Source organism: Paralichthys olivaceus, chromosome 14, assembly GCF_024713975.1.
Source record: "Paralichthys olivaceus isolate ysfri-2021 chromosome 14, ASM2471397v2, whole genome shotgun sequence".
Classification (NCBI taxonomy): domain Eukaryota; kingdom Metazoa; phylum Chordata; class Actinopteri; order Pleuronectiformes; family Paralichthyidae; genus Paralichthys; species Paralichthys olivaceus.
This window is the reverse complement of record NC_091106.1, coordinates 23,761,643-23,784,994: the sequence shown is the minus strand read 5'-3', so window position 1 is coordinate 23,784,994 and position 23,352 is coordinate 23,761,643. Positions and strand designations below refer to the sequence as shown.

General features: G+C 43.4%; 1 protein-coding gene across 1 annotated transcript in view; it reads right to left on the bottom strand.

The window, feature by feature from the left end:
- The window catches only part of LOC109641990 (bone morphogenetic protein receptor type-1A), a 35,822-nt gene that overhangs the window by 9,672 nt on the left and 2,798 nt on the right, over positions 1–23,352 (bottom strand). Inside the window, exons 2-3 of the mRNA XM_020106608.2 lie at positions 11,757–11,871; positions 1,715–2,096 (exon numbers count right to left, since the gene is read on the bottom strand). Coding sequence (XP_019962167.1) covers positions 1,715–1,781 — 67 coding nt within the window. The 5' untranslated portion in view covers positions 1,782–2,096; positions 11,757–11,871. The remainder of the gene's footprint in view (positions 1–1,714; positions 2,097–11,756; positions 11,872–23,352) is intronic.

Below are 23,352 nucleotides of genomic sequence, written 5' to 3'. Positions count from 1 at the left end.
ACGTCGCCGTGATCAAATTAAACGACTTGTTCAAGATGTCACAGTGTAAAAACGGAGCCGAGCAGAACTGTTGTCACTTCAGCCAAAAGCGCTGCCTAGAAACTCTTTGCTAGTTTTGTTCTGGTGTTGAAAGGAATAAAGATACGATCAAATAATCCTGAAGAGACTGTAAAAGTCTGCAGAATGGAGACGGTGCAGACGCTGCGTTGAACCTGATGTCTTCATTCTTTATTCGGTCATATTATCAACAAACGGGTGAAAACCTAAACTCTCAATGCTGTTTCCCGTCTGTGTTGTTGTTCTGAGTTATTTCATGTCACAACTGTGATGCAGTGTTTTCATATTCATTCATCCTTGTTATCGAGCTCCTGCACTGAGCCGATTACACAGAGGCTGAATCTGTCTCCTGCTGACATTTTTTACACTGTTCGGCCGATTTAAATCTCTGATGCAGCTTCAACATTATGATGGGAAAACACGACAACAGGCCCGAGCTTGTTGGGACGCATTGGTGATTTAGAATTAACTTTACTCCTCAAATAGAACTGAAGCCAGAGTCAACAGACTGTGGGAAAAGACTTGTGGGACAATGTGACTGAAAGAGTTTCTCCCTTTCCTGCGTAGATAAGTGTGAGCAGCAAGTCTCAGATATTAAAGTAAATCACAGTCAGACACACGGGGCCGAGCACCACCCTGCACTTATCAGGCTGCCCTGTGTGTTTGAAGATCAGCGACTGGCAGGTCAGAAGGCGGCCGCTCATGTTCAGAGCCACACGTTTATCAGCCACATTTGTTTTCCTGTTCGAGCCCTTAACCTTCACGACACATCGACTTTTTTTAAAAACACTCTCAGACTGAGATTCACTTTCTGGAAACAGAGAAAACACCTGATTCAGACGAGAGGAAAAATATGGGACTTTTCTCTCAGTCAGTCTTCGTACTTGACGTACTGGAGCTTTAATCGCCCTCAGCTGCAGAAGGTCACAGGCCTTGATTTGGTGAGATTTTAGTAGAAAGGCTCATTTTGATCCACTCCTGTTATCCTGATATTGACGCGGCCCTTATCGGACGACGTCTTACTTTGAACTGACAACTGTTTTTTTCAACAGCTCAGGATTTACTTTAGAATGTAGTGAAGCAGAAGTATAAAGTAGGAAAAAACATTTAAAGTATAAGTACCTGCATATTTGTACTTAAGTAAATGTACTCAGTGGAGCAGCCTAAAGCTTCCTAAACACATGACGGGATCTATTTATCCTGGGGGAGTCGTCTCTGTTGTTTCTAAAGGGAGAGGCTCATTTCCAAAGTCTTTCCATTATCAGCCAATTGACACTTAATCACTGCTTCAACAAAAGGCTTCAGATATACATCTGTGTGTACACGGGAAGGGGGAGCTGATTACAAAGCAGCAGCATAATGACTTCTTATGCTAATGTCAGTGTGTAAGTGCTGCTTATCTCTGTGAATACAAACTAAAAGGTGAATGAGTAACTCTTCAGACAGAACGCCTCGTGGTCAGAGGCAAAAATGACCGATGAGGGGGAGACGTCAGAGTTACAGAGAAAAGGAAGGATGAGTTTTAACAGAAAATAAAAACGTCACATCCTCGGATCTTGAGGATATCCGTTGAATCTTTACTCCTCGTTAAGAAAACAAAAGACACACAACAGGTTTGGAGTCGAATGATAGAAAGATCAGATTTTAAATGTCCTACCGTCGGCTCTGAGGGTCAGCAGGAGAGCGGAGGTCATCACAGCCAAACAGAACGATAGACCTGCCATCCTGCAGCAGGACTGGACTGAGACCGAACAGGACCTGGGCCCAGACTGCGCCTCGCCCTCTGTTTGGGTAGCTTCTAATCAGCCGCTCGCTGTGCTGGACTGACAGCAGACGTCCCAGTCCTGATAACAACTCATCCACAGCAGGACCTGGGGAGAGGATCTGGAGAAGACCTGAGGAGGCCTCGGAGAGAGGGGTGGTCGGCTGGAGGACAAGGAGGAGACAATACGAGGGAGGAGTCGATATGAGGATGGGGTTGAGGTTTTATCACAATATCAGGTCCTCTTCTGTCTCACTGGCTCTTTGGGTCCAAAACCCTGAAAAGAAAAGAAGAAACAAGATTAAAACAGTGAAGCTGAAGTGAAAGTTTCCAGCGTTTCCCTCAGAATTTGAATAATCTGTGAGTAAATCAAAAAAGGAGGATGAAGAAGTGAGAGGATGGAAAGAGTAGACTCTGATTTTGACGAACTGAAGGCAGAAGGTTGGTTTGGTGTTTTCTCGCCCTTCGCCCCCCCCACCCTTGTCTTCTCCACGCTGTGACCCGGTGAGCCCTGCCGGCCCGGCGCTGGTCTCCAACGGTCCAACTTGCTACCAAACTATTTGTCGAGTGCATGTTCTGCAATTACAGGCGCTGGACCTGCGCAGCGCTAATAACGGCATGTCGCAATTAGTGAGCGCCAAGAGGGATTGGGCAGGGGGTGGTGGGGGGTGGGACAATGTGCAGCCGGCGTCTGTCACTTTTCATTAGCCGGGGGGGGGGGGGGAACAAAGAGGTCCAACCTGTGACCCACTTTTCACACATCTCTGGCCGAGGAGGCAGCGAAAAAAAGACACACACACACAGAAACACAGTACAGGCCAGGATGAGCGTCAACAAGTGTGTGTGTGTGTGTGTGTGTGTGTGTGTGTGTGTGAAGTGAACGATTTGACTGATTTTCAGAGCAAGAACTTCTAAACTAATGTTTTCTTTTCTAACAGTGTTTTAAATCTCAGATGTTCATACAATCTTATAATAATAATAATAACGATCCCTGTCCACACTCACACACCAGAAACGAGTGTACGTCACGTGACACTCATGTAAAGATTCGTCATTAGACATGAACTCATTCTCTCAACCTGACAACAGATCCATGAGTCTGCTGGTTTATCAGATGTCATCATGCTGCAGTTCTCCAGCTGAATCCAGGGAAACTGGACATGACATCACCTGGTGCATTCGTGCTCCCGGCTGTGGAAATGAAAGTTGTTTCAGTCACCTGAGGCCGAGTGTAAACAATAGTGGTTTTTGGCACCAAGAGGTCAAGAGCGAATGTTTGTTGAATGTCCTGGGAAAGAATGAAAGGACAACATTGTGGATGAGGGATAAGTGCTGTTATGGACCTCGTCCTCTGGTGACGACTGCTCTGATGTAGAAGTCCTTCTTTCTTCCCGTCATCGAAGGAGCGTCACTTATTTTTCACTTGCAGGTAAACTGCTGAGTTGGGACCTGAGGGTCCGTCTGTTGTTTACACTCGACTGCAACACTGATAATGACTTCCGTTAAAACAGCCAGGAGCAGGATCAAACCAAGACTACATCCACTCTATATTTTAGTTTAAAATATATTACATATATCGTTGCTAACACTTTAAACATATTTTAAATACCATCTTTTTGGAAAGAAACTGAATTCAATGCATCTCAAGATATTTCAAGATCCGCAGACACGTTTTTAAACTGTGGAGCACAGAAGAATGTGTTTGAGAGACGGAGGGGAAATAAAGAGGATTAAGGTGTGTGTGCAGAGGGTGAAGGAGTGAGTGTGTATACTGTGATACTGCGTGTGTACACACTTGTCTGAGTTCTACTTCACTGTGTCGTTAACAGAAAGTGGAAAAATCTTCACCTCGCTGCCACAACAAAACCTAAAGTTTGTTTTTTTGGCTGTTCGCTCCATTTAGACACCGACAACAACAACAGTTCAGGACGATAACGCACACAAAGACACATTCAGACAGACGGAGGGAGGGAGAGCAAGACCAGGCAGGCTCAGGAAGGACTGTCTGTTGTGAGCCCCCACGACAGGAAGTATGTCTCCTCCCAGATACTTCACACTCACACACACTCTCACACACACACACACACCACTGAAAACACCAAGGTAAGATGACCATGCACACACACACACACACACGGAGATTGAGTGGCTGAAACACTCAAACACACATCTTCACACTGGAGGCTGACAGAGAAATAAAAAATCCTTACAATAAAACCCAGAGCCAGATTCTGTAAAAGAGGAACCCTTTAGGTGTCAGGTAACTTTCACTCCTCCTCCTCCTCCTCCTCCTCCTCCTGCGCAGTCATGTTCAAACTCGTCTGACCCTTCAGTCTGTTCCTCAGTCAAACAACAAACTCCTTCTTCCCCAAGCCGACGTTAACACAGAGCGATGCAGCGACTTTGTTTAACCCAGATTGCAGTGACTCGTTTCCTCAGATATCCACCACAACATGTACGATGTTCATTAAGCAGATCCTGAAATGATCAAGGTATCATTGGCAGTGTTGAGGTAACAATCATTAACGCTTGTTTGGACACAAGAGCTGCTGTCAGACATTCACTGAACTCTGCAGCTCGTCCATGTTTTCTCTGGAGGAGCTGCACGTGTGAACGCAAATGTCTGAGTGAGACACTCCGTGGTTTCGGTGGACTTTCACCTCTTGCTATAAAGTCTGTATAAACCCAGGAGAATTAGAGCGAGCGTGTGGGGGTTGATGAGACTTCTATTGCACGCCAGTCACAAAAAGAGAAAACAATATATATTTATTTATATATATATTTATATATATTAGATATAGATTATAAGAGTTTCTTCACTAATATAAATAAAGTTTTGACACAAAGAAAGATCCTGGCTGAGGGGGACTGATATTAATTAAGGGTTACATTGACAGACATCGACAGGCCTTCCACTCATGGTATCTGATATGTACTGGCTCCTGTGTCCTCTCCCCTGAAAGACAACCTATGTCCACTGGTCTGTCTCCCGAGTTAACAGAGGTTAATGTAGCATAGCTACTCCGGCTAGCTGGACGTGACATCAAGAGTCTTGGAGGAGGAACGTTCAGCGTGACGGGAATGAAAGGAGGTATTGTTGGTGGTCCCACCTGTACAGAATAAACGGCCCTTATAGGGAACCGCTGAGCCATAGCAGGCCAGCCTCCCCCCAACAGGGGAAGGAATTTGAGGTCACACCTCTCCAGGGATGTTGGGAAATTTGGTGGGATTGAAACCAAAGCAGAGGGTTTAGGTTTGTAGAAGAAACCGAGCTCTTGTAAGGGTTTTAGTGAAGGTGTCTGCTTCTGGGTTTCATAACTTTTCATTTGGCTGGAGAACTAACCGGCTATAAAAACGATCATGTAAAATGATACAGCTCTGAGTTCAATAAAGGAAACACCAAGTTACGCTGCGATGACTTTTATTATTACTTGGATTAGTCTCCAGTTTAACCTCAGTTTGAGGATTAGTTTTAGTCTCAGCGAGACAACGACGCTGTGACGGTTACAGGTTCAATTCCGACAATGGCTGTATTCTTCTAAACCGGAGCCAGAAACATTTCTGACTGGTTTGGTACGTGACAAAAAAACCTTAACCAAAGACTCACCTGGGAGTTTTTGGGAGTGCGTTTTCCTGGAGAGGAAGTAACTAGTTTCAAGATCAAGAACAAACTTTGAATTTTAATCAGCATCCATTTTGACAACAATCAGTTCAGTCACTGATGAAGCAGAAATGGAAAAAGTCTGATGCCCAAAACTTCTCAGATAGAGAATCTGTTGCTTTTCTGTGTTTGCAAAAACTGTGAAAATGAACGTATTTCAACAAAACGACATGAGGTCACTGTAGTCGTGGTTGAACTATAATCCAGAACTTATTAGTTGCAGCCCGACCTTTATGTTTTTATGTGGTACTCACGAAATTCATACATTAAACATACATGGGGGCAGCGTGTGAGAATACAAATGCTCGAGTCAGTTTCCCTGCATGTTCCTGTTGTTGTGAACGAGTTCTTCGCATGTGAAAGACAAACTTGTCCGGAACCAATTTTCCATTTTTGGATCAATAAAATTGACACGGGTGAAAACGAAATGATTCAGTTGAGCCGTCCGGAGCTTTTGAAAATGGTTAACCAGTTTATCACACAGCTTGTTTTGCTCGTCTCGGTTTGTTTTGCAGCTCCAGCTCCTGGAACTGTTAAAATGCTGTAAAGTGACTCTGGACCGAGCAAGTGGAGAACAGTGAGGGAGGTGCAGGTTATTAATGATCCATCCCGAATACGCTCCCCCTCTGGACGGCCTGCAGCAGCGGGGTCAGACATCAATAATCAGGCCTTAATGTGTCTCCTCTTCCTGCTCTGGAAGAACAGCGACAGACTAAATAAACGATGCAGAGTCCTGATTGGAGGAGCAGTGGGGCTGAAAGCTCCTGAGCTCCATAAATAAACGCAGTAATGAGACAGATTGAGATCAGTGCTGGTGCAGAATACGCAATGGACTGTTTCCATTTCTTTGTTTTTACGTGTATTACAAATGATCCGTCCAGTCATGAAGACATTTGCGTTGTCACTGCATCAGTTTACTGATTAATCATGTAGTGCTCAAAGCGACGTCTATAAAAAAAAGTCTGAAGTTCTAAGAGAAGACAGAACAAAAATATCAATGAAAATAATTAATCATCTGTCAATCAAATAGTTGACTAATTGGAGGAGTTTAAGTTTTGAAAACAGGGAAAACAACTGAGGTTAAAACAGAAAATGTCTCAGAAATGAGCATATTTATCAGTTTGTGCAGCAAAGAGGTCGATCACTGATGTTTCCATTAGGGAGGAAACAGTAAAGTTGAGTTGGACGTTTCCATCAGTCACATTACTGCAAACTTGCAGTGTTGTCAATAATGTTTTTACCGTCCTCCGTCTCTTTCTCTCATGAGGAAACTCCTCTGCCACCCGGAGTCTGTTGTTACCATAGATTAATTGAGTTGTGAACGCTGATGCATGTCGTTGGACGCCTGGTTGTAAACAGAGAGTTCAGGAATCTTTGTTGTTCCATTTGAAAAGTGAAAATCATCTTTACAACTCTTTTCTTTCCAGGATCAGATTTCCTCTTTTCTTGTCCGATTCTTTACCTTTAGCTCCTTCCCTTCTTCATTTCTCTTTTATGATCTTGCTCCCTCCCCCTTTTATCCTCATCTTTCTTCCCTCACTCACCATTTCTCTCTCCCTCCCCTCTCCAGGTTTCCATCTTCCTTGTTTCTCTCCCTCTCTCCTCCTCCTCCTCCTCCTCTTCCCTTCCTGCTGCTTCTCATTTCTCCTCTTCTCTCTCTTTCCATCCTCTCTCCCTCCCTCCATCTTGGCCCCGTTCCCCATCCCCTCCAGGGGCCCCTCCTTGCAGGCAGGCCTCTGGGTGCTGCAGCAGCCTCCCGATGGTGTCGGCGCCCTGCCCGACATGCCTTTCAGGGCCTGGGAGACTGCAGGCCAGACTTTCTGGCTCCACTGCCATTGTTTGCTTGGCTGCTCTGTGCCTCATCCCCAGCGATGGATTAGCATAAGAATACCCAGAATACCCAGAGCTACGATGAGCGTATAACTTAAAATGTTTAATTTAGATGGTTCTCCAGACTGTTATTATTAACAAAGTTAATGACGAAAATCAGATTTTAAACTAAATGTAAACTGTGCTTCAGGGTATAAAGTACAAAATGTACAGTAAAGTACAGTTTTGATGATTTTGTAATTTATCGTCAAAACACGGAATATCTATTACAGTTTCTCAAATTTATGATTTTTACTAATTCATTGATCATAAGTATGTTGCTACGGTTACAGCTACTTCCTGTTTACACCACATGATCAGATTACGTGTTTTTAGGTGATGGACAAGGATTCTTACAGATGCAGAGCGAAAACTCCCTTGTAGCCTTAGTGTAGTGAGCTCAAAACCTGGAGTTAGCTGTAATTTGTTTATCTGTGTGTGTGTGTGTGTGTGTGTGTGTGTGTGTGTGTGCATCAGATAAGCGAGTGGACAGAGACGAAGTGTAATTTCATTAGAGGTTGGCTGGAGATTTGAGCAGCTGCAGCTACAAACTGGAGGATTTACTTCATCAATTCCTCTTCTCTTCATCTATTGCGTTACAGCAGCAGATTACCCAGCATCCACAGGGGTGTCACAGGTTTAAGGTCGGACATTAATGACATACAGCTACTTTCCGTCAATATGAACCGATCACTGACTGAATAAGCCGTTAATATCGGTCCTGATGCTGTCAGACTTTCCCGCTCGGTGCACAGACAGACGTCGAGTCTGGTCACAGAGTAATAAAAGTAATAAGCAGCACGATGTGGTTCAGACCCTGAAGGTGTTTTTAATCAGTTTTAATCACTCTAATCACCATGGAAACAGGTCTATCCATCACCGGCACAGTGTCGCCTTTGTCCTGCAGCTGAGTCATAAAACAAATACACTCAGACCATAAAAATAACATTATGATCATAAATCACACTGATGATGGAGAGGACGTTCCCCGCGCAGTCCTCCCAGTTCAACCAGTTAGCTGCTGCTGAAAAACAAAGTCTCCTCCGCAGCAACAAATATAAGGCTGCGACAAGGAAAAATCTTTTTTATTAGTAATTTGTTTTCTTTTTACTTGTAGTTATCTATAGTCAAGTTTATGGTCAAACTGTAAAAACAAATGTAATCCCTGTTGCTCTTCTCACGAGGGTTGGATCTGAAAACATCTTAAGAATAATTGTAATTTTTTTAATGTAACATAAATATAATGTAGAAAATCGTTTGCTCCCTAATGTTGGAATCTGACTCGGTGCGCACACACACACACACACACACACACACACACACACACACACACACACACACACACACACACACACACACACACACACACACACACCCACACACCCACACACCCACACACACACACACACCAGGAAGTGTAAGCTCCATGGCGACTGTGAGACCAGAAACCAAAACACTGTCCTCGCACCGAGTTGTTCGATTCTCCACCCTCATTTGCTGTCAGTCATCTCTAACCAACTATCTTCAAAAGCTGAAACAGAGATCACCACAGCCAATCACACGCTGACGTTCAAAGTTTCAAATGCATTTTCTGCCTCAGCTGCTGCATCACTGGTCTGATCCCAGTATGAAGGAGTGGAAACTGGGAGACACTGGAGCTCTGACAACTTTCCACAGAGACATAAAAACATGAAACTCAAATATAACTGTAATTGTAGCAGACAGAATACTGGCGCTGTGCGAGTGTGTGTATATGTGTGGGTGGTCCGGTCTGAGGCCGGACTCCGTGACGGGAGGCCGGGATGGTTTCATCCACCGTGTTGCCTTGGAAACGACAGCCAGGCCACAGAGCCGTGCACGTACGATACACCGACAGAGGTGGTCCTGTGTATTTGTCCGAGTGTGTTTTTGTATGAAAATAAACAAGTGCAACAGCGGAAAGTGACGGATGAACAAATAAAGGCCAATTCAGAAGGTAGTAAAGTTTTCTTTAAGTTTCAACCTCCAGATGTTTCAACCTGACCTGCTCAGAACTGGCTGAGGACAGTGATGAAGTTCAGGCAGGAGGAAGTCATCTGATGGCCCTCAACAAGAGGGGGGGGGGGGGGGTATTCTCTGTGTGTGTGTGTGTGTGTTACAGCGCAGGCCACAGTCGGTGTGTTTATGTGACTCAAAGCTTTGATAACTTATGACTTGAATCCAACCTCTCAGAGCTGAACACCAGTTTGATTCAAGTCTGAGCGGTTACAGTTTGTTTGTCATATCCGAGAAGTAAAATGATCAAATATGTAAATACAGATTTAAAATGTGGCTTCAGAACAACAACAGCACAGGAATATTCCTCCAACCACATGTGGTAATCATATACTCACAGAGCACACAGCCTAATTTAAATGAACCCAATAACTTTAGTTTAGACTAATATTGCACTTTTATGTTGATTCATCACCACAGATAATGGATTCCCAACTTTTAAATGTTACACCAAAGTGTGGTTTCTCTGTGCAGACACACAAACACTGACATCTGTTAACTCAATGGTCAGCTACGTTTTTAAATGAGCTTCTTAAACTCTCCAAGAAGAAGAGGAGGAGGAGGAGGAGGAGGAGGAGGAGGCTGAGGAGGGACGCTCACCACACTGACTCGTAAACCAGTCACAGGAGTGTCTGAGGAATTTATGACCCAACTGCAGAGTTTCTGATAAACAGCAGAATTCAGACCCTGTCGTCCACTGGGGGTGCGTTCACTGAGCTGCAGTAAAGATAACATCAACTCCAGAAACTGTCGAACGCCCATGCTTATTTCCACATGCTGATCACGTCACAAGAGGAAAGTATCACTCATCTCTTCGTCACCACATCGCAAGTGTCCGTAATTGCATCACACAGTGTAATAATATATAAAACAGCTGATTTCAACTTCTGCTAAAACAGCTCTGGAGGAAAGTTCCTACTTCTTGAGTCAGTGACAAAAAACATCTGCAAAAAATAAAAACAATAATGTAAGAATATAAACTCAATGTAAATACAATGCAAACCAGCCCCAACACAATCAATGTTCCTAAGTTTTCTGATTTGTCAGATTCTAATTTTTTAACCTGGGATCCTTCAGAGTTTTTTTATTTTCCATGTAGCATCTGTGGTTTTGAGTCAGTAGTTAAAAACATACAGTCACAGGTCACCAGGTTGTACTTTAAGCCGAGCCAGGCTGAGCCGGGCCGGGCCAATGTGATCCGAGTCGAGCCGCAGCAAGTGAGGGAAGTGTGCTGGGCGGCGAGGGCAGGGGGGCGGGACTGTTGAAGGACATATGGGAGTGATTTTGTGCTGCAGACTGGACGGCTCTGTTTGAAACAAAGGCACCAATCTGCCTCATTTCAACATACATACATACAGTCACGTGCTCGCAGGAAACTCATCTCGTATGTCAAAGTGCTCAGGAAAAAACGGACTCCATCACAGCTGATAGACAGGGTCTGCAAGGATCATCCGAAGATTTCAGCTTTTAAGAAAACGAGAGCAGCTCTGGTCTCATCCACAAAGTCTTTGCACGACAAACAGCAAGACAAGAAAAGTTTAGACTTCAACAAATTAGATCAGTTTATGAACCTTTCCTTGACTTTGATCAAGTTTTAGGTCAGAGATCCTGAAAACCACTGTTATTTAATCAACACTCATATTTATCATTGATGTGATTAATCAATTAATCACTTATTCTCATGGTCAAAATATCTTTCTGTCCATCAATCAAATTGTTTATTTTAACACACGATCTTTCCTCACATGACTTCACCCTTTACACACAAAGTCCAACACACATCCCAGACGTTTATGTTAAACACTCAACCTATAACACACACAATTACACACACTTTCTTTCACTCTACAAAGCATTACTCCACCTATATATCACACACACACACACACACCCTTCAGGCTCCGTGTAATCAGCGCTCTTCCTGCTCTCTTGCACCGAGGTTATCAATCAAACCAGATGACAACTCAAATGACCCAATCAGAGCCTGCAATTAAAAGTCAGAAAGCCTCCTGATTGGCCCACGCTGCCATCGGTTCAGCTCAGGGGGTCGAAGGTTAATCTCCTCAAACACAGGGGAGATGGGTTGGGGGAGGTTTGGATAATACAGTTATAAGGAGTGATCACTGGTGCCTGAGCACAAAAAGTAATGTTTATGTTTGAGAGAGAGAGAGAGAGAGAGAGAGACAGAGAGAGAGAGAGAGAGAGAGGGAGAGAGAGAGAGACTCAAAGGGAGCAGAGAGCCAACCAGTAATGTTTTTCATGAGACCACAATAAACATCCTGCAGACGTTACACTGACTGGAGGGTGGAACGGAGCTGGAACCGTGTGTGTGTGTGTGTGTGTGTGTGTGTGTGTGTGTGTGTCTTTCCATACCTGAATGGTGGCTCCATGGTTGAACAGCGTGTGTGTTGGTGCACAGCTCCATGGGAAATGTAGACTTGAAGCAGAGGAGGCCGGTCAGATTTAGGACAACATCACGACCACCGACCTGAAACACCAGGAAGAAACAAAGATGTAAAAACCAATGATCTTCAGGCTTCCAGATAAATAAAATCCATCCAATACCAACTTGAGCTTCCGGGAACATTTCCACGATTATGCATCTGAAGACGTGTCTGCACCGCTTGGAACAAAATGAAATTCTGCTTTGGCATTTTTCTGGAAAGTGAACAGCTTCAGATTTTTAAACTGACACTGAGTGAAGAGCAGCTCGATTTACTGCTGTCAGGTGTGAAACCAGGTTAACGTGTGAAAAAAATCTTTCAACAGAGCAAACGAATGCCAAGGGACCTGGAACAATAGACTGTGTGCACCTCTGTGAATGTCACAGATAGTTTAGATATGATAGATATGAGCGATATATGTTTACTTTGACAGCTTTTATAACGATGTGGTTACTCAACAGCTCAGACTGTTTTATTTTAACATCTCTGTTCTGTTAAGATGAGTCAGGCTACAGGCAAGGTTATCCTCATTTTGCCAAGGAAACGCTTAGGAATCAACTGAACGAATACTTGAATCTCTCAAGGACGATTGTAATCTCTTTACATGAAACCACTAGAACACACTCAATATCCAATGGAGTGTCACTAAGGGCCCTGGAACACCAGTAAGAGCCATGGGAAACTCTAAAATCCATCAGATCCTAGATTCCCCCCATGGATCAGTGGAACCGACTTAAAATACCTCGCATGCCCTCAGTGTGTCTGGACACACACACTCACGCACAAACACACACACGCTCTTTTTTTCATCAGATTTCTGTTGCATCAGAAAAATAAGCGGAGAGACGGCAGCCTGAAATAAAACCGGACATTGTGCGTCACACTGACACCAGTGGGAAACTCTCAGTTTTGAATCTGCCGTGTTTTTTAATGGAAACATATTCTTCTCATATTCAGGTTGATAAATTTAATAAGTGTTATCACTCAAATGTTTTCATGCTCTAATGTTCACACATCACTTTCCTCACAGTGTCCATCGCTGCAGCTCCTCTTTTCAGCCTCTGTCTCAAACACCTGGTTTCAGCTCCTGTCTCTTTAAGACCCCCCCCCCTCTGATAAAGCCCACTCTGTTGTGATTGGTCAACCACTTCCAGCAACTGTAGGAAATGACAGCCTCCACTTTCACTCTACCTTTGTTTTGGGGCGTCGTGACATCACAATGATTCAGACGCTGCAGACGACTGACGAGGCGTTTCAGGAGCTTCACTGTTTTCTGTGCAGGAGAGAAGCTCCCTTTGCCACAGACTCGTTAAAAGGCCCATTCACATAAAACCCATGTAACACACTCCGACACCACCCATGTAAACGCTCACTAAACACCATGGTAACCTCACTCAACTCCTGTGCATCCCATCGCTGAGTGTTTGCAACATCTAAATGAAGCTTTAAGAAAAAAACCCTCAGGATCTGTTTGAAACTTCATCGAGGATTCCAAACACCTCCTCATGGACCAAAAGAATCTCCAGACAGACTCGTAGAAGCTCCTGCAGGACGTCTGGACATGAGTCCGCTCCATCATTAGATCAGTGTGTGACTGTCTTGTTGTTTGTTAAGAGATAAGTGGAGCAGTGCGGCTGACAGTCGGCGCATCCTCCTTATCCTCGCCAACACAGAAACCTTTTTATTTGACGGCACAGAGCTCCTCAGAGGAGGCTTTATTTAGTCATGGAGGCAGACGTCAGGGGAGTTAGTTAATATTCACTCAGAGAGCAGAGAGAACCAAACACCGGCCGACCACTTCAGAGTCTGAGACGCTGAGCAGGAAGCTGTTCACACAGCTGCAGAACTATCTAAATAAAATTCCTTAACCCCAAATTATACTACAACACAACACTTGTGCGACCACGAACACTGCACAACCACGAGCCAGATAAGTGGAGTTTGTGCTGATGGTGACGCTGCAGCAAAGTTCACTAAACAAATAAAGGGTTCGTCCTCTGGAGAGAAGAAACATCCAGATGTAAAATTCTGCAAGATCTGTTGTGATGATTACTAATAAAATGAGGTTGAGGTCTAAGGTCAGAGTCGGCAGCGAGCGGCAGCTTTCTCAGGAAGGGGCGTGGGGGCTCTGGCGTCACACGATACCACCCTGCCGCCGCCAAAACTAACACACTCAGCTGGAAAATGTACTCAAGACAGTGTGGAAAAGTGTTCTGATGAGCTGACCGACAGCTCCACAGAGTGTGTGTGTGTGTGTGTGTGTGTGTGTGTGCACATGTGAGAGTGTTTTCAACTCCACCCCAGGGGTTTGAAAAAAAATAAAAGCAGTGGGGATTCAGCCGCTGATTTATTATAGAACAGACGAGGAGAAAATAGATGTCCGAAGACGGGGGCTGAGAGCGGTCACGAGGTTGGCATAAAACAGCTGTGGCCTCTCTGTACAACACACACACACACACACACACACAACACACACACACAACACACACAGAGAGAAAAAAGAAACACTCTTCATTTATGGACAAAGTGGCGGTGCCAAGAAAAAGAGACAGACGGAAGGAAAAACAGATCCTGCTCTCCCACACACGAGGATGAACTGAAGTGAAACAGCTCTGCTTTTCATTCAACTATTTTTATGTGAAATGTGATGAATACAAACAGCTGAGTGGAAACAGATAAGTAAAAAAGAGAAAAACTTCAGGATTGTAAAGAGAAAACTTTGCTGGAGAAAAACTAAAAATCATATATTTGGTTTGTTTTCTTTTATTCATAGTTATTAATGATAATGTTTCTGGTCAAACTGTAAAATATCAAACGTCAATAACACTTCTGTCATTAGGGTTTGATAACGACACATTCAGAATAAATCTTAGACAGTTTTTACATATTAGTACCAGGGGTTAGCTTCTCCTTAATATTAGTATTGGATGCCAATTACCCATATTGGTCTGGTTCAACTTCAAACTGTTCAGTGAATCCAACCAAACATTTAAACTCTGGAGTCACTGGGGTTCATGGATAATTCTCTGTCGGCTGTCTGGTCAATATGTGCTAAACTGAGCCGAGCTTCACTCCGACACACAACTGGTTCATCTGTGACGGCAGACACTTTAGTCCAGTTGAAAACCTGAGGATTTTTAACAGCGTCATAGAAATCTGTGTAACTCGCTGAGGGAAAAACTTCTGCCATTTCCATTCAGTGCATTGCATGGTTCATTTGTTCTACTTCAAAAAAGAAAATACTAGAATCAAAGCTGGCCTGAAGGAGAGATGATGATGAAGATGATGCATCACTGATTACACTAAGCTAATCTGCACAACAGTCCAGCCTCAGTGGAAGCTGCAGCCATGTCGCTCTGGGCTGTTTATACCCACAAACAGAGGAACAGGCTATTTAAAGGAAAAGCAACAGTGGGAGAGAGACGCAGGGAAACAGGAAGCGGAGGGAAAATCAATATGAGACACTGACGACGCCTTCACTGGACATTTTCTGCTGCTTTGTCACGCTCACTGCTCTTTTCTCTTTTCTTAAATCTACATGAAAAAAAATCAAAAATGTCCCAAAACTCAATAATACAAATACTTCAGCTAATATCTGACTGAAAGCAGCTGCAGTACAAGTGGAGCCAGATTTTTATGTAACACACACACACGACCTTATTGTTTACACCAGATGAGCAGGAAAACAAATATTGTACTTAGATGAAGAGTTGGAATCGTGCACAGACAGTGTGCTGCTGGTCCCAGAGATACTTTGCTCTAAAAGACACTTTACTATCATCCAACCGTTTATCTTAGTAGGTAACGCATCAGAGGTAAAGTCTGGTTATTTTTCAAGTTGAATTTATTTTAACCTCAACCATTAAAGTTGTACAAAGGTTATTATTTCACCATTTCAATCATTAGTTTGGCAGCGTGTGGCAACAGAGTAGTTGGAGTTCCACGTCTGTTCCGAAATGAAAAACTGAGACAGTCGATGGCTAAAATTAAATTCCAGCGTTGCGAGCGACGAAGAGGGGAAACCACAATGTGCAGAGAAAGCTGTGAAACCAGTCCTCACGTAAGAGGCAGGTGGAGGTATGCAGCCTGTGATGACACATAAACACACAGAAACACAAGCAGAGCTTTAAACACAGCGGCTCATATTCTCCAGCTTGTTCAAACACGATAGTTTATCAGCAGTGGAAAACCAAGGCTCAGAGGCTTCATCCAAACCAGTTACCATTCACAAATGTTTTAGCTCAGAACCAGGAACAGGTGGAACTCTTAACAACTGTGTCATCGTTTAGAAACGTCTCAGTTCTAAAACGCAGCTCCAGAGTTTTCAAACTTCCAACACTCCTGAGGTGTGTGGACAGAGCGTGTTACCATAGCGACAGAGATACAAATGTAGTTGTGTAGATGAATCCAGAGACACGGTGGTTGATGATGATGATGATGATGAAACAAGACGTTATGGTTCTACAATCAAACATAACATGTAAAGTAATACATATAGAATAATATAGAATATTGTGAAAGACATTTTCTACACTGAAGACTCACTGCTTCAGAGAATTGTCGCTCTCTCTGCAGCACCTCTGTTCACAGCTGTCGTAAGAACTACGTCAGGCCACTGACAAGTCACCAGACCATAATCCTTCACTCTTGACTCGTTTATCATGTTATCTTGTGACGCTTGTTTAAATTTCTATCACACCGTCATACCACGAGCAAAAACGTGGTTCATCTTTTAGAGCTGCGATGATACTTCATTAAGCTACAATTATTTTTGATGATGGGTAATTTGTGCATTAATGTCGGCTGTTTTCTTCGTGCTAATATCTCAGTTAGTTGCAGCCCTATCACACTCATCGGCTCCAGAATCGTCCATGCTATTAGCAGCACTTCAGAAAACCACATCTACTTTTATCCCTTCACTCCAACTGCAGTAAAAACGTTTTTAATCATGACCCGAGGAGGCCAGAACACTGGTTTATTTCTTCCTCAGCCTCACTGTTTTCTCAGTCTAATAAAAGCATCTTGTTGCCAGGAAACATCTGAACACTTGCATCGTTTTATTATCTGTTGCTAGAAGGACGGGGTGCATGGCGAGCTGGGCGCCGGCAGGAAGTGAAGCGAAGCATTCAGATCCCGATCGCAGCAGTTAAAGCCAGCAGCTTTCGTAAAACCAACAGGGGAGAGACGAGAGCTGAGGGACGAGTGTGGAGGTTGGGAGGAGAGACTAATGCCATCAAAGTCAACCAGCAGCCAGAGCTAATTGAAATTAAAGACCAGAAAGGAGGGAGGGGGGGAGCAGCGCTGCGTTCACAGGAGCTTGGGCGGAGCAGGAAAACTCAGCAATGAGGTTTGTGTGCTGGGCTGATGTTTCCTCATGGCTACAACCTGCAGGACGGCCAAGAAAATAAAACCACTGCCTGCTGCGTAGAGTCGGGCCAGAGAACCAGCTCAACAGACTCCAAATGAAAGAAGAAATTACCAAGACAAAAAAATGTACCATCTCGGTTGCAAATCCCTCACACAGTTTTCACAGTCACTTAAAATAGTGTCTGCTGCTTTGTGGCATTTATCTATTAATAATTTCAGAAACAGGATACGTTTCTTTTATTCGCTGCTTTTCTTTTCAAGGTCACTTTGGAAACTGTGCTTCTTAAGTTTTGGTTAAACAGTCTGAAAAACATGAAGCGGGTTTGAAACTCCTTCAAGCAACAGAATACTGACTTACTGACTATACACTGTACAATAAGCCTGCAGCAAATGATGGTTATTATTTTATCATTATCAGTTAAAGGTACAGTGTAGAATTTTGTGATATCTAGTGTTGAAGTGTCATGTTGCAGCTGAAACCCCCTCACCTCCCCCTCTCCTTCCAAACATGAAAAAGAAACTGGGGTAGCCTCTAGAGAGGGTCCCCTCCATGTCAATATAAAGTCTTTAAATATAAAGTCTTTAAATATAAAGTATTTAAATATAAAGGGTCTTTTCTGGGGTAAACAAAACAACAATTCATAATATTTAGATGAAATGAACTAATGAAAACATCATGAGAATTATTCTACATTAAATTTCAGCCAACAGATCCTTTCACCTAAATCTTACACACTGGAACTTTAATCAACAGATATTTAATTTAACGTACGAAAAAAGAGTATCTTTGTAGTTTTTGCTTGAAAATGAGGATTGCACCATTCTCAAAATATTTGCTCGATCTATAATTGATAAGTTGAACAATCCCTGCAGCTCTAATTTAAACTGAACAAATGTTTGTCAGTGTTTTAAATTGAGTAAATATTAGATTTATGACTCATCAAAAGTCTTTTCAACTTAACCAGACACTCGATGTGAAACCTCCTGGACCACAGAAAGAATAAAGACCATCTCTCACTGTGAAGTCGATCGGACGCTCTAATCCAGGTAGAGAAGGAGATGACTGTGTAACTTGCGATCTGACAGGGGGTCAGGACAGCGGAGTCATGGGGCCAGGGGTCGGGCTGGAGGCCAGGGGCCACCGTCACTTCAGAGGGATCACTGCACCTATCGGGCAGCAGGATTACTGAGAAAGGAAAAGCAAATCTCCCCCAAGAATGAAGAAGGAACTGGACTCAACCAGACCTGCACGTGGGGCTCTGGTTCAGTTCTACTCTTCCTGCTGTTTAGAAACTAAATTAGTTTTTTGTTACTGAACCAATAACTTTGTCCTCGTTATGATGTAGACAAATGGTTTATTGATTTCTTATTGAAAAACCTTCACAAGAGAGATTTCCTAAATGGAACAATGACATTTTCAGTTTTGTTTTAGATTTGGTCATCTTCTCTTAACAATGAAACCGGGGGAGTTTAAAGAAGTTTAAACCACAGCAAATGAGAAGAAGCCACAGAGAGTGATCACATCCACAAATCCTGCTGGTTCAAAGGCTCCGAAAGAGGCCCTGCAGCTAATTTCCAGATTATATGATCAAATAATTGTAAGAAAATAAAGAAAATATTGCTTTAATATAAAATAATATATATATATATGATATTAAAAAGCTAATTCACAAAGTACTTGCTGATTAACTGGTTGACTTAATAAATCAACGGACAGACAGGGTGTCTGCTGTGAATATAACTTCTCTCTGAATGTGTAGATTCATTTATTTCTCTGAATGTAAAATAAACTGAAAGTTATTTACAGTAAATCAATGTTCAGTGACGAGCTTTGTTGTGACGGAACAGAAAACATTGTCGTGAGCTCTATATAAAGATCTGACTCCATCCCTGCAGAGTCACAGTCCTCGGAGCGCTCCGGTCAACCGCTCAGATGTTTGAACTCTTGAGGAATGCAGTTGTCTTCCCTGCTGTCACATGACCACACACAAAAAAACCACACACAATCCACAAATAATCTCATTTTCGCAGCGGGTGAAAAAAAAAAAGAGTCAGGTTTGACTTAAAATAGAGGCGACCACAGCGGGCAGCAGAGGAGAACGCTTTCTGTCAGAGCCAACAGGAACATTCTGCTGCCGCTGTGGTCGAGGCAATCTGAATTATTCACTGGGATGGGCTGAGTGTATTTAAGGCAGAGATCAATACCATTAAAGGACGACTGGAGCCGCTGGAGACGGTCAACATGGACGCTGATTCGACCTTCGTCTGAAGTCAGGGCAGAGAACGGAGTGTCGCACAGAGATCTGTTTGTTAGTCCGCAAAAACTTTGGTTTGAAAATATTAAGAACATCTTGGCACACGTGAACAAACTGAGCTACAATAATTAATCTAATTAGAGACAGAAAACAATTAAGAGCATTCAGGAAAAAACTAATCGGGGCTGAAACAAAAACTAGTTTCTATCAATTATTCTGTTTTTATCCTTTAGTTTTAGTCTACAGCTGTTTTCAGATCTAAAATCCATTTCATGAATATTTCTGACTTCAAGATAAAACAAGACACTTGATACTCTGAAGATACAGAGATTGATTTTTTTTTCCTCATTTCTAATATTTTCCTGTGAGTCATTTAATGAACGATTAGATTAACGGTGAGTTGCGGCTCTAACAACTTAAAAATGCTTTTTAATGTCATTGACCCAGTGAGCGAACCTGAGAATCTTTAAGTAGAGCACTGAGACAAGATAACAGAGCTCAGAGACGACAGACTGCTGCTGCTGCTGCAGCTACAAGTGTCTATACAATTACAAACAGCAGCACGGGAGCGGCCCCGCTGCCTCGGCCTCCCTGCGTTCAGTCACATTTCACTGATTTCTGAGTCCAGGTTTGATCCTCAGCTCTGGTCGTCTGGACAAAAAAAAAAAAGTCTCCCTGAAGCAGTTTCACCTTTGCCACACATCCCGGAGAATGAATACACACGGTGCAGGATATAAAATATCTCTGCAGGGATGGAGGGGGAGGTGAAGAAGGTGAAGAATCATCCCTCTGTGTGCTCAGCTCTCATTTACTGCCTTTATTTATCTGCTCTGCTGCAGCGAGAGGCTGGACCTACGGTGGAGGAGGAGGAGGAGGAGGAGAGGGGTGGATTGCATGTTTTCCTTCTCGGCTCAGCCACTCTGTCTCCAGGCCGCCGGGGGGGAGGGGGGCGAGGCAGACAGAGGAGAGCACTGGAGATGTGAAACCTGATCTCCTTCCCTACCTCCTCCCTTGCTCCATCCCTCCTCCACCTCCACCACTGCCACCTCGCCAGAGCCTCGAGACTCCCTGAGTAATCTGATCCTCAGCCGCCGAGACTGGAAACACACTCCAAGAGAGAGCGAGAGGTGGAGGAGGGAAAAATAAAGAGGAAGAAATGGAGGAGGGGAAAAAAAGAGAAGAGAGGGATAGAAATAGAGCAGAGGAAAGAGAGAGAGAGATCCCAAAGCTCAGCCTCCAAGACTGGAAAGAGTCCCAGGAGAGAGAAAACTGAGAAGAGGTAGAGCGGGCAGAGGAGGGAGAGACTGAAAAGAGGAATAGAGAGAAGTGAGGGGAAAAGAAACAGGGATGGAAAAAGAAAGGTCTTGCAAGTCAGACAAGAAAAGGAGCGTCACTGTTTGAAAACACAGATTAACACAGATCCTAAAAAACCAGCCACAGAATTAAAAGAAATGATCTAAAATGGAGAACAAAGAAAAGACGGATGTGTAGAAAACAAAGAGAAGGAAAAGCAAAGAAAACTGATTTATTCTGTACATTTTCTTTCACTTATTTTGAATTTTGCAAAAGAAAACAGATAAGAGGTGAAACTCTAAAAGCAAACTATTCGTCACTGATGGGCTCTGGAAACATTTCTGTCAAAAAAATAAACAAAGAATTGAAGAATTTCATAAACCGCAAACACACCATGCAAGGTGTCGGGTCTAATGCCTTGCTCAAGAAAACGCATTAGGAAGAGCTGGGAATTGAACTGCCAACCATAAGAAGAGCAAGTATGAACCCAACAAACAAATCAGGAGGTTTAAACAAACGACTCAACTGCTGAATAATCTCTAAATGAATTTATCAAACAACCGCATCACAGATATACGACCAAACGCACAGCACTGCTCACGATATCTCACTGTTCCATTGACCTGCAGGTGGCAGCGTTGTGCCGAGAAACACAGCAACGCACCAACAAAGGAAGAGAAGAAGAACCTTCTCCACACGTTAAGGTCTTGAGGACGCGCACGACGACTTCGAGCAAACACAGAAACTGTTGGGGGACAAGGAAACGCCTCAGGGCGGCTTTAACAGAACAACCATTTATTAAAATCATCTTCTCGAGTCATCGTTTAGTTTGTTCAGAAATGTTCAGATTCCTCGTTTTGCTTAAACAACATTCATATAAAACAGAGAGAATCAGGAAATCTTCAAACTGAAGAGGCTGAAAACAGATTTTTTTATGTGGACCGATCAATTAATGGACGAAGCATCGCAGCTGCAGATCATTTATTAGTTTGTTGATCAAGGGCCTCATGTTTTAGCACAGCGTGGACCTTCACTGTGGTTTCAAACTCACTTCTCGAACTCTGGAAACAGCAGCACAGCGCTGCATGGTTTGGTTTTACGACTCCAGGCCCTGGACTGTGCGACAACAACATCTGACTCTCCGAGTTAAAAGCCACTGGCTGATAATGGATTTTTCCAAAAGCAGCGTGACACTCCCCCACCAGACTCCAGAGCTTTCCTGGACGCTGGTCTGGTCCCAGTACAGAGGTCAGGACCGAACGGGCTCTGGTGTCAAGAATAGATCTGCTGCTACAAAACACAACACCCCAGACTTATCACTGAATGATACACAATCAGTGGACAAAGAGATGAGACAGGTGACAGGATGGATATCAGCTTTTAACCTTTGTCCGTCTCTGAACACACATTCATCTCCTCGTTTAACTGAGGAGAAGCTTCCACACTGGCTCCGCAAACACAACTGCTGTGTGACAATAAAGAGGAAACTACACGAACACCCTGAGGTCGGAGCGTCCAGGAGAAAAACTCCTTCACACAGATTAAAGTCTGTCAATGTATCTGTGGGCCTTTGTATAAAAAACACAAATAAATAATAATTATGAATCATTTTTCCAGAATCGAGTCCAGTTGTTGTTTTCTGTCACTACGACTGACTTACACAACGAGAGGAGCAAATTAAATGTAAGTGTGTGTTCAGTGTTCGACAACAGAACGGAGATTTATGGACTGCCACTGTGGTTTCTGCAGATTCAGTTAAGTTCAAGACTTTTCTAAAGCTCGTTGACTGGAGACATTTCTGACTAACGTGAAAGAAAATAGAAAATGTTTAACTGTCAGACAGTTTGTTTGGACAAATTTTGAGAAATCAGGATTTGTGATCGATCCACAGACGAAACATGTTAACGGAGAATCAAGAAAAAATCTCTCCGACTAAGTGATAATGAAAGTTAACGACACTCGCTGTTGTAGTGCATAAAACAGAACGTGCGTGTTGACAGAAAACAGGTGATGAAAACTCAACTGCTCCGAGTTGCAGAATGTAAATTCATATTTTGTCTTTTTCTTCTCTCTCTCCCTCTTGTTGTGGTCTGACTGTCTGTCAGTCCGTTATTTCTGTAACAGAGATCCTGGGCTTGGCTGTGGAATGTACAGCTGTCTGGCATATGGATAATACTAGATTTTAATTTTTAACACCGCACCCTCCTCTCGCTCTCCCTCAAGAGGGGAGGGAGGAAGTGAGGAAGGGGAGGAGGCGAGGATGCAAAGGTAAACGATGTTCCTGTTTATTTCTGCAAACGTCAGGTGTGAACGGTTCTAATCCGAATCAGCCACTTGAGTTTGAATCACTTGAGACGGATGTTGACGTCGGGTGTGAACAAGTTCAGTGTCCGACCATTTCTGTGACTGTTTCAAACCAACGATCCTTTGTTCACACTCCACATGGTGTGTGTGTGTGTGTGTGTGTGTGTGTGTGTGTGTGTGTGTGGGGGTGTGTCTCAGCTTCTCCTTTTTTTATTACACAACCGTTTCTGACCATTTTCACGTGAACAGCAACTGCAACATGATCGACATCTTCCAGGAGAAACTGTCAGTGCTGTTTGTTTTGTT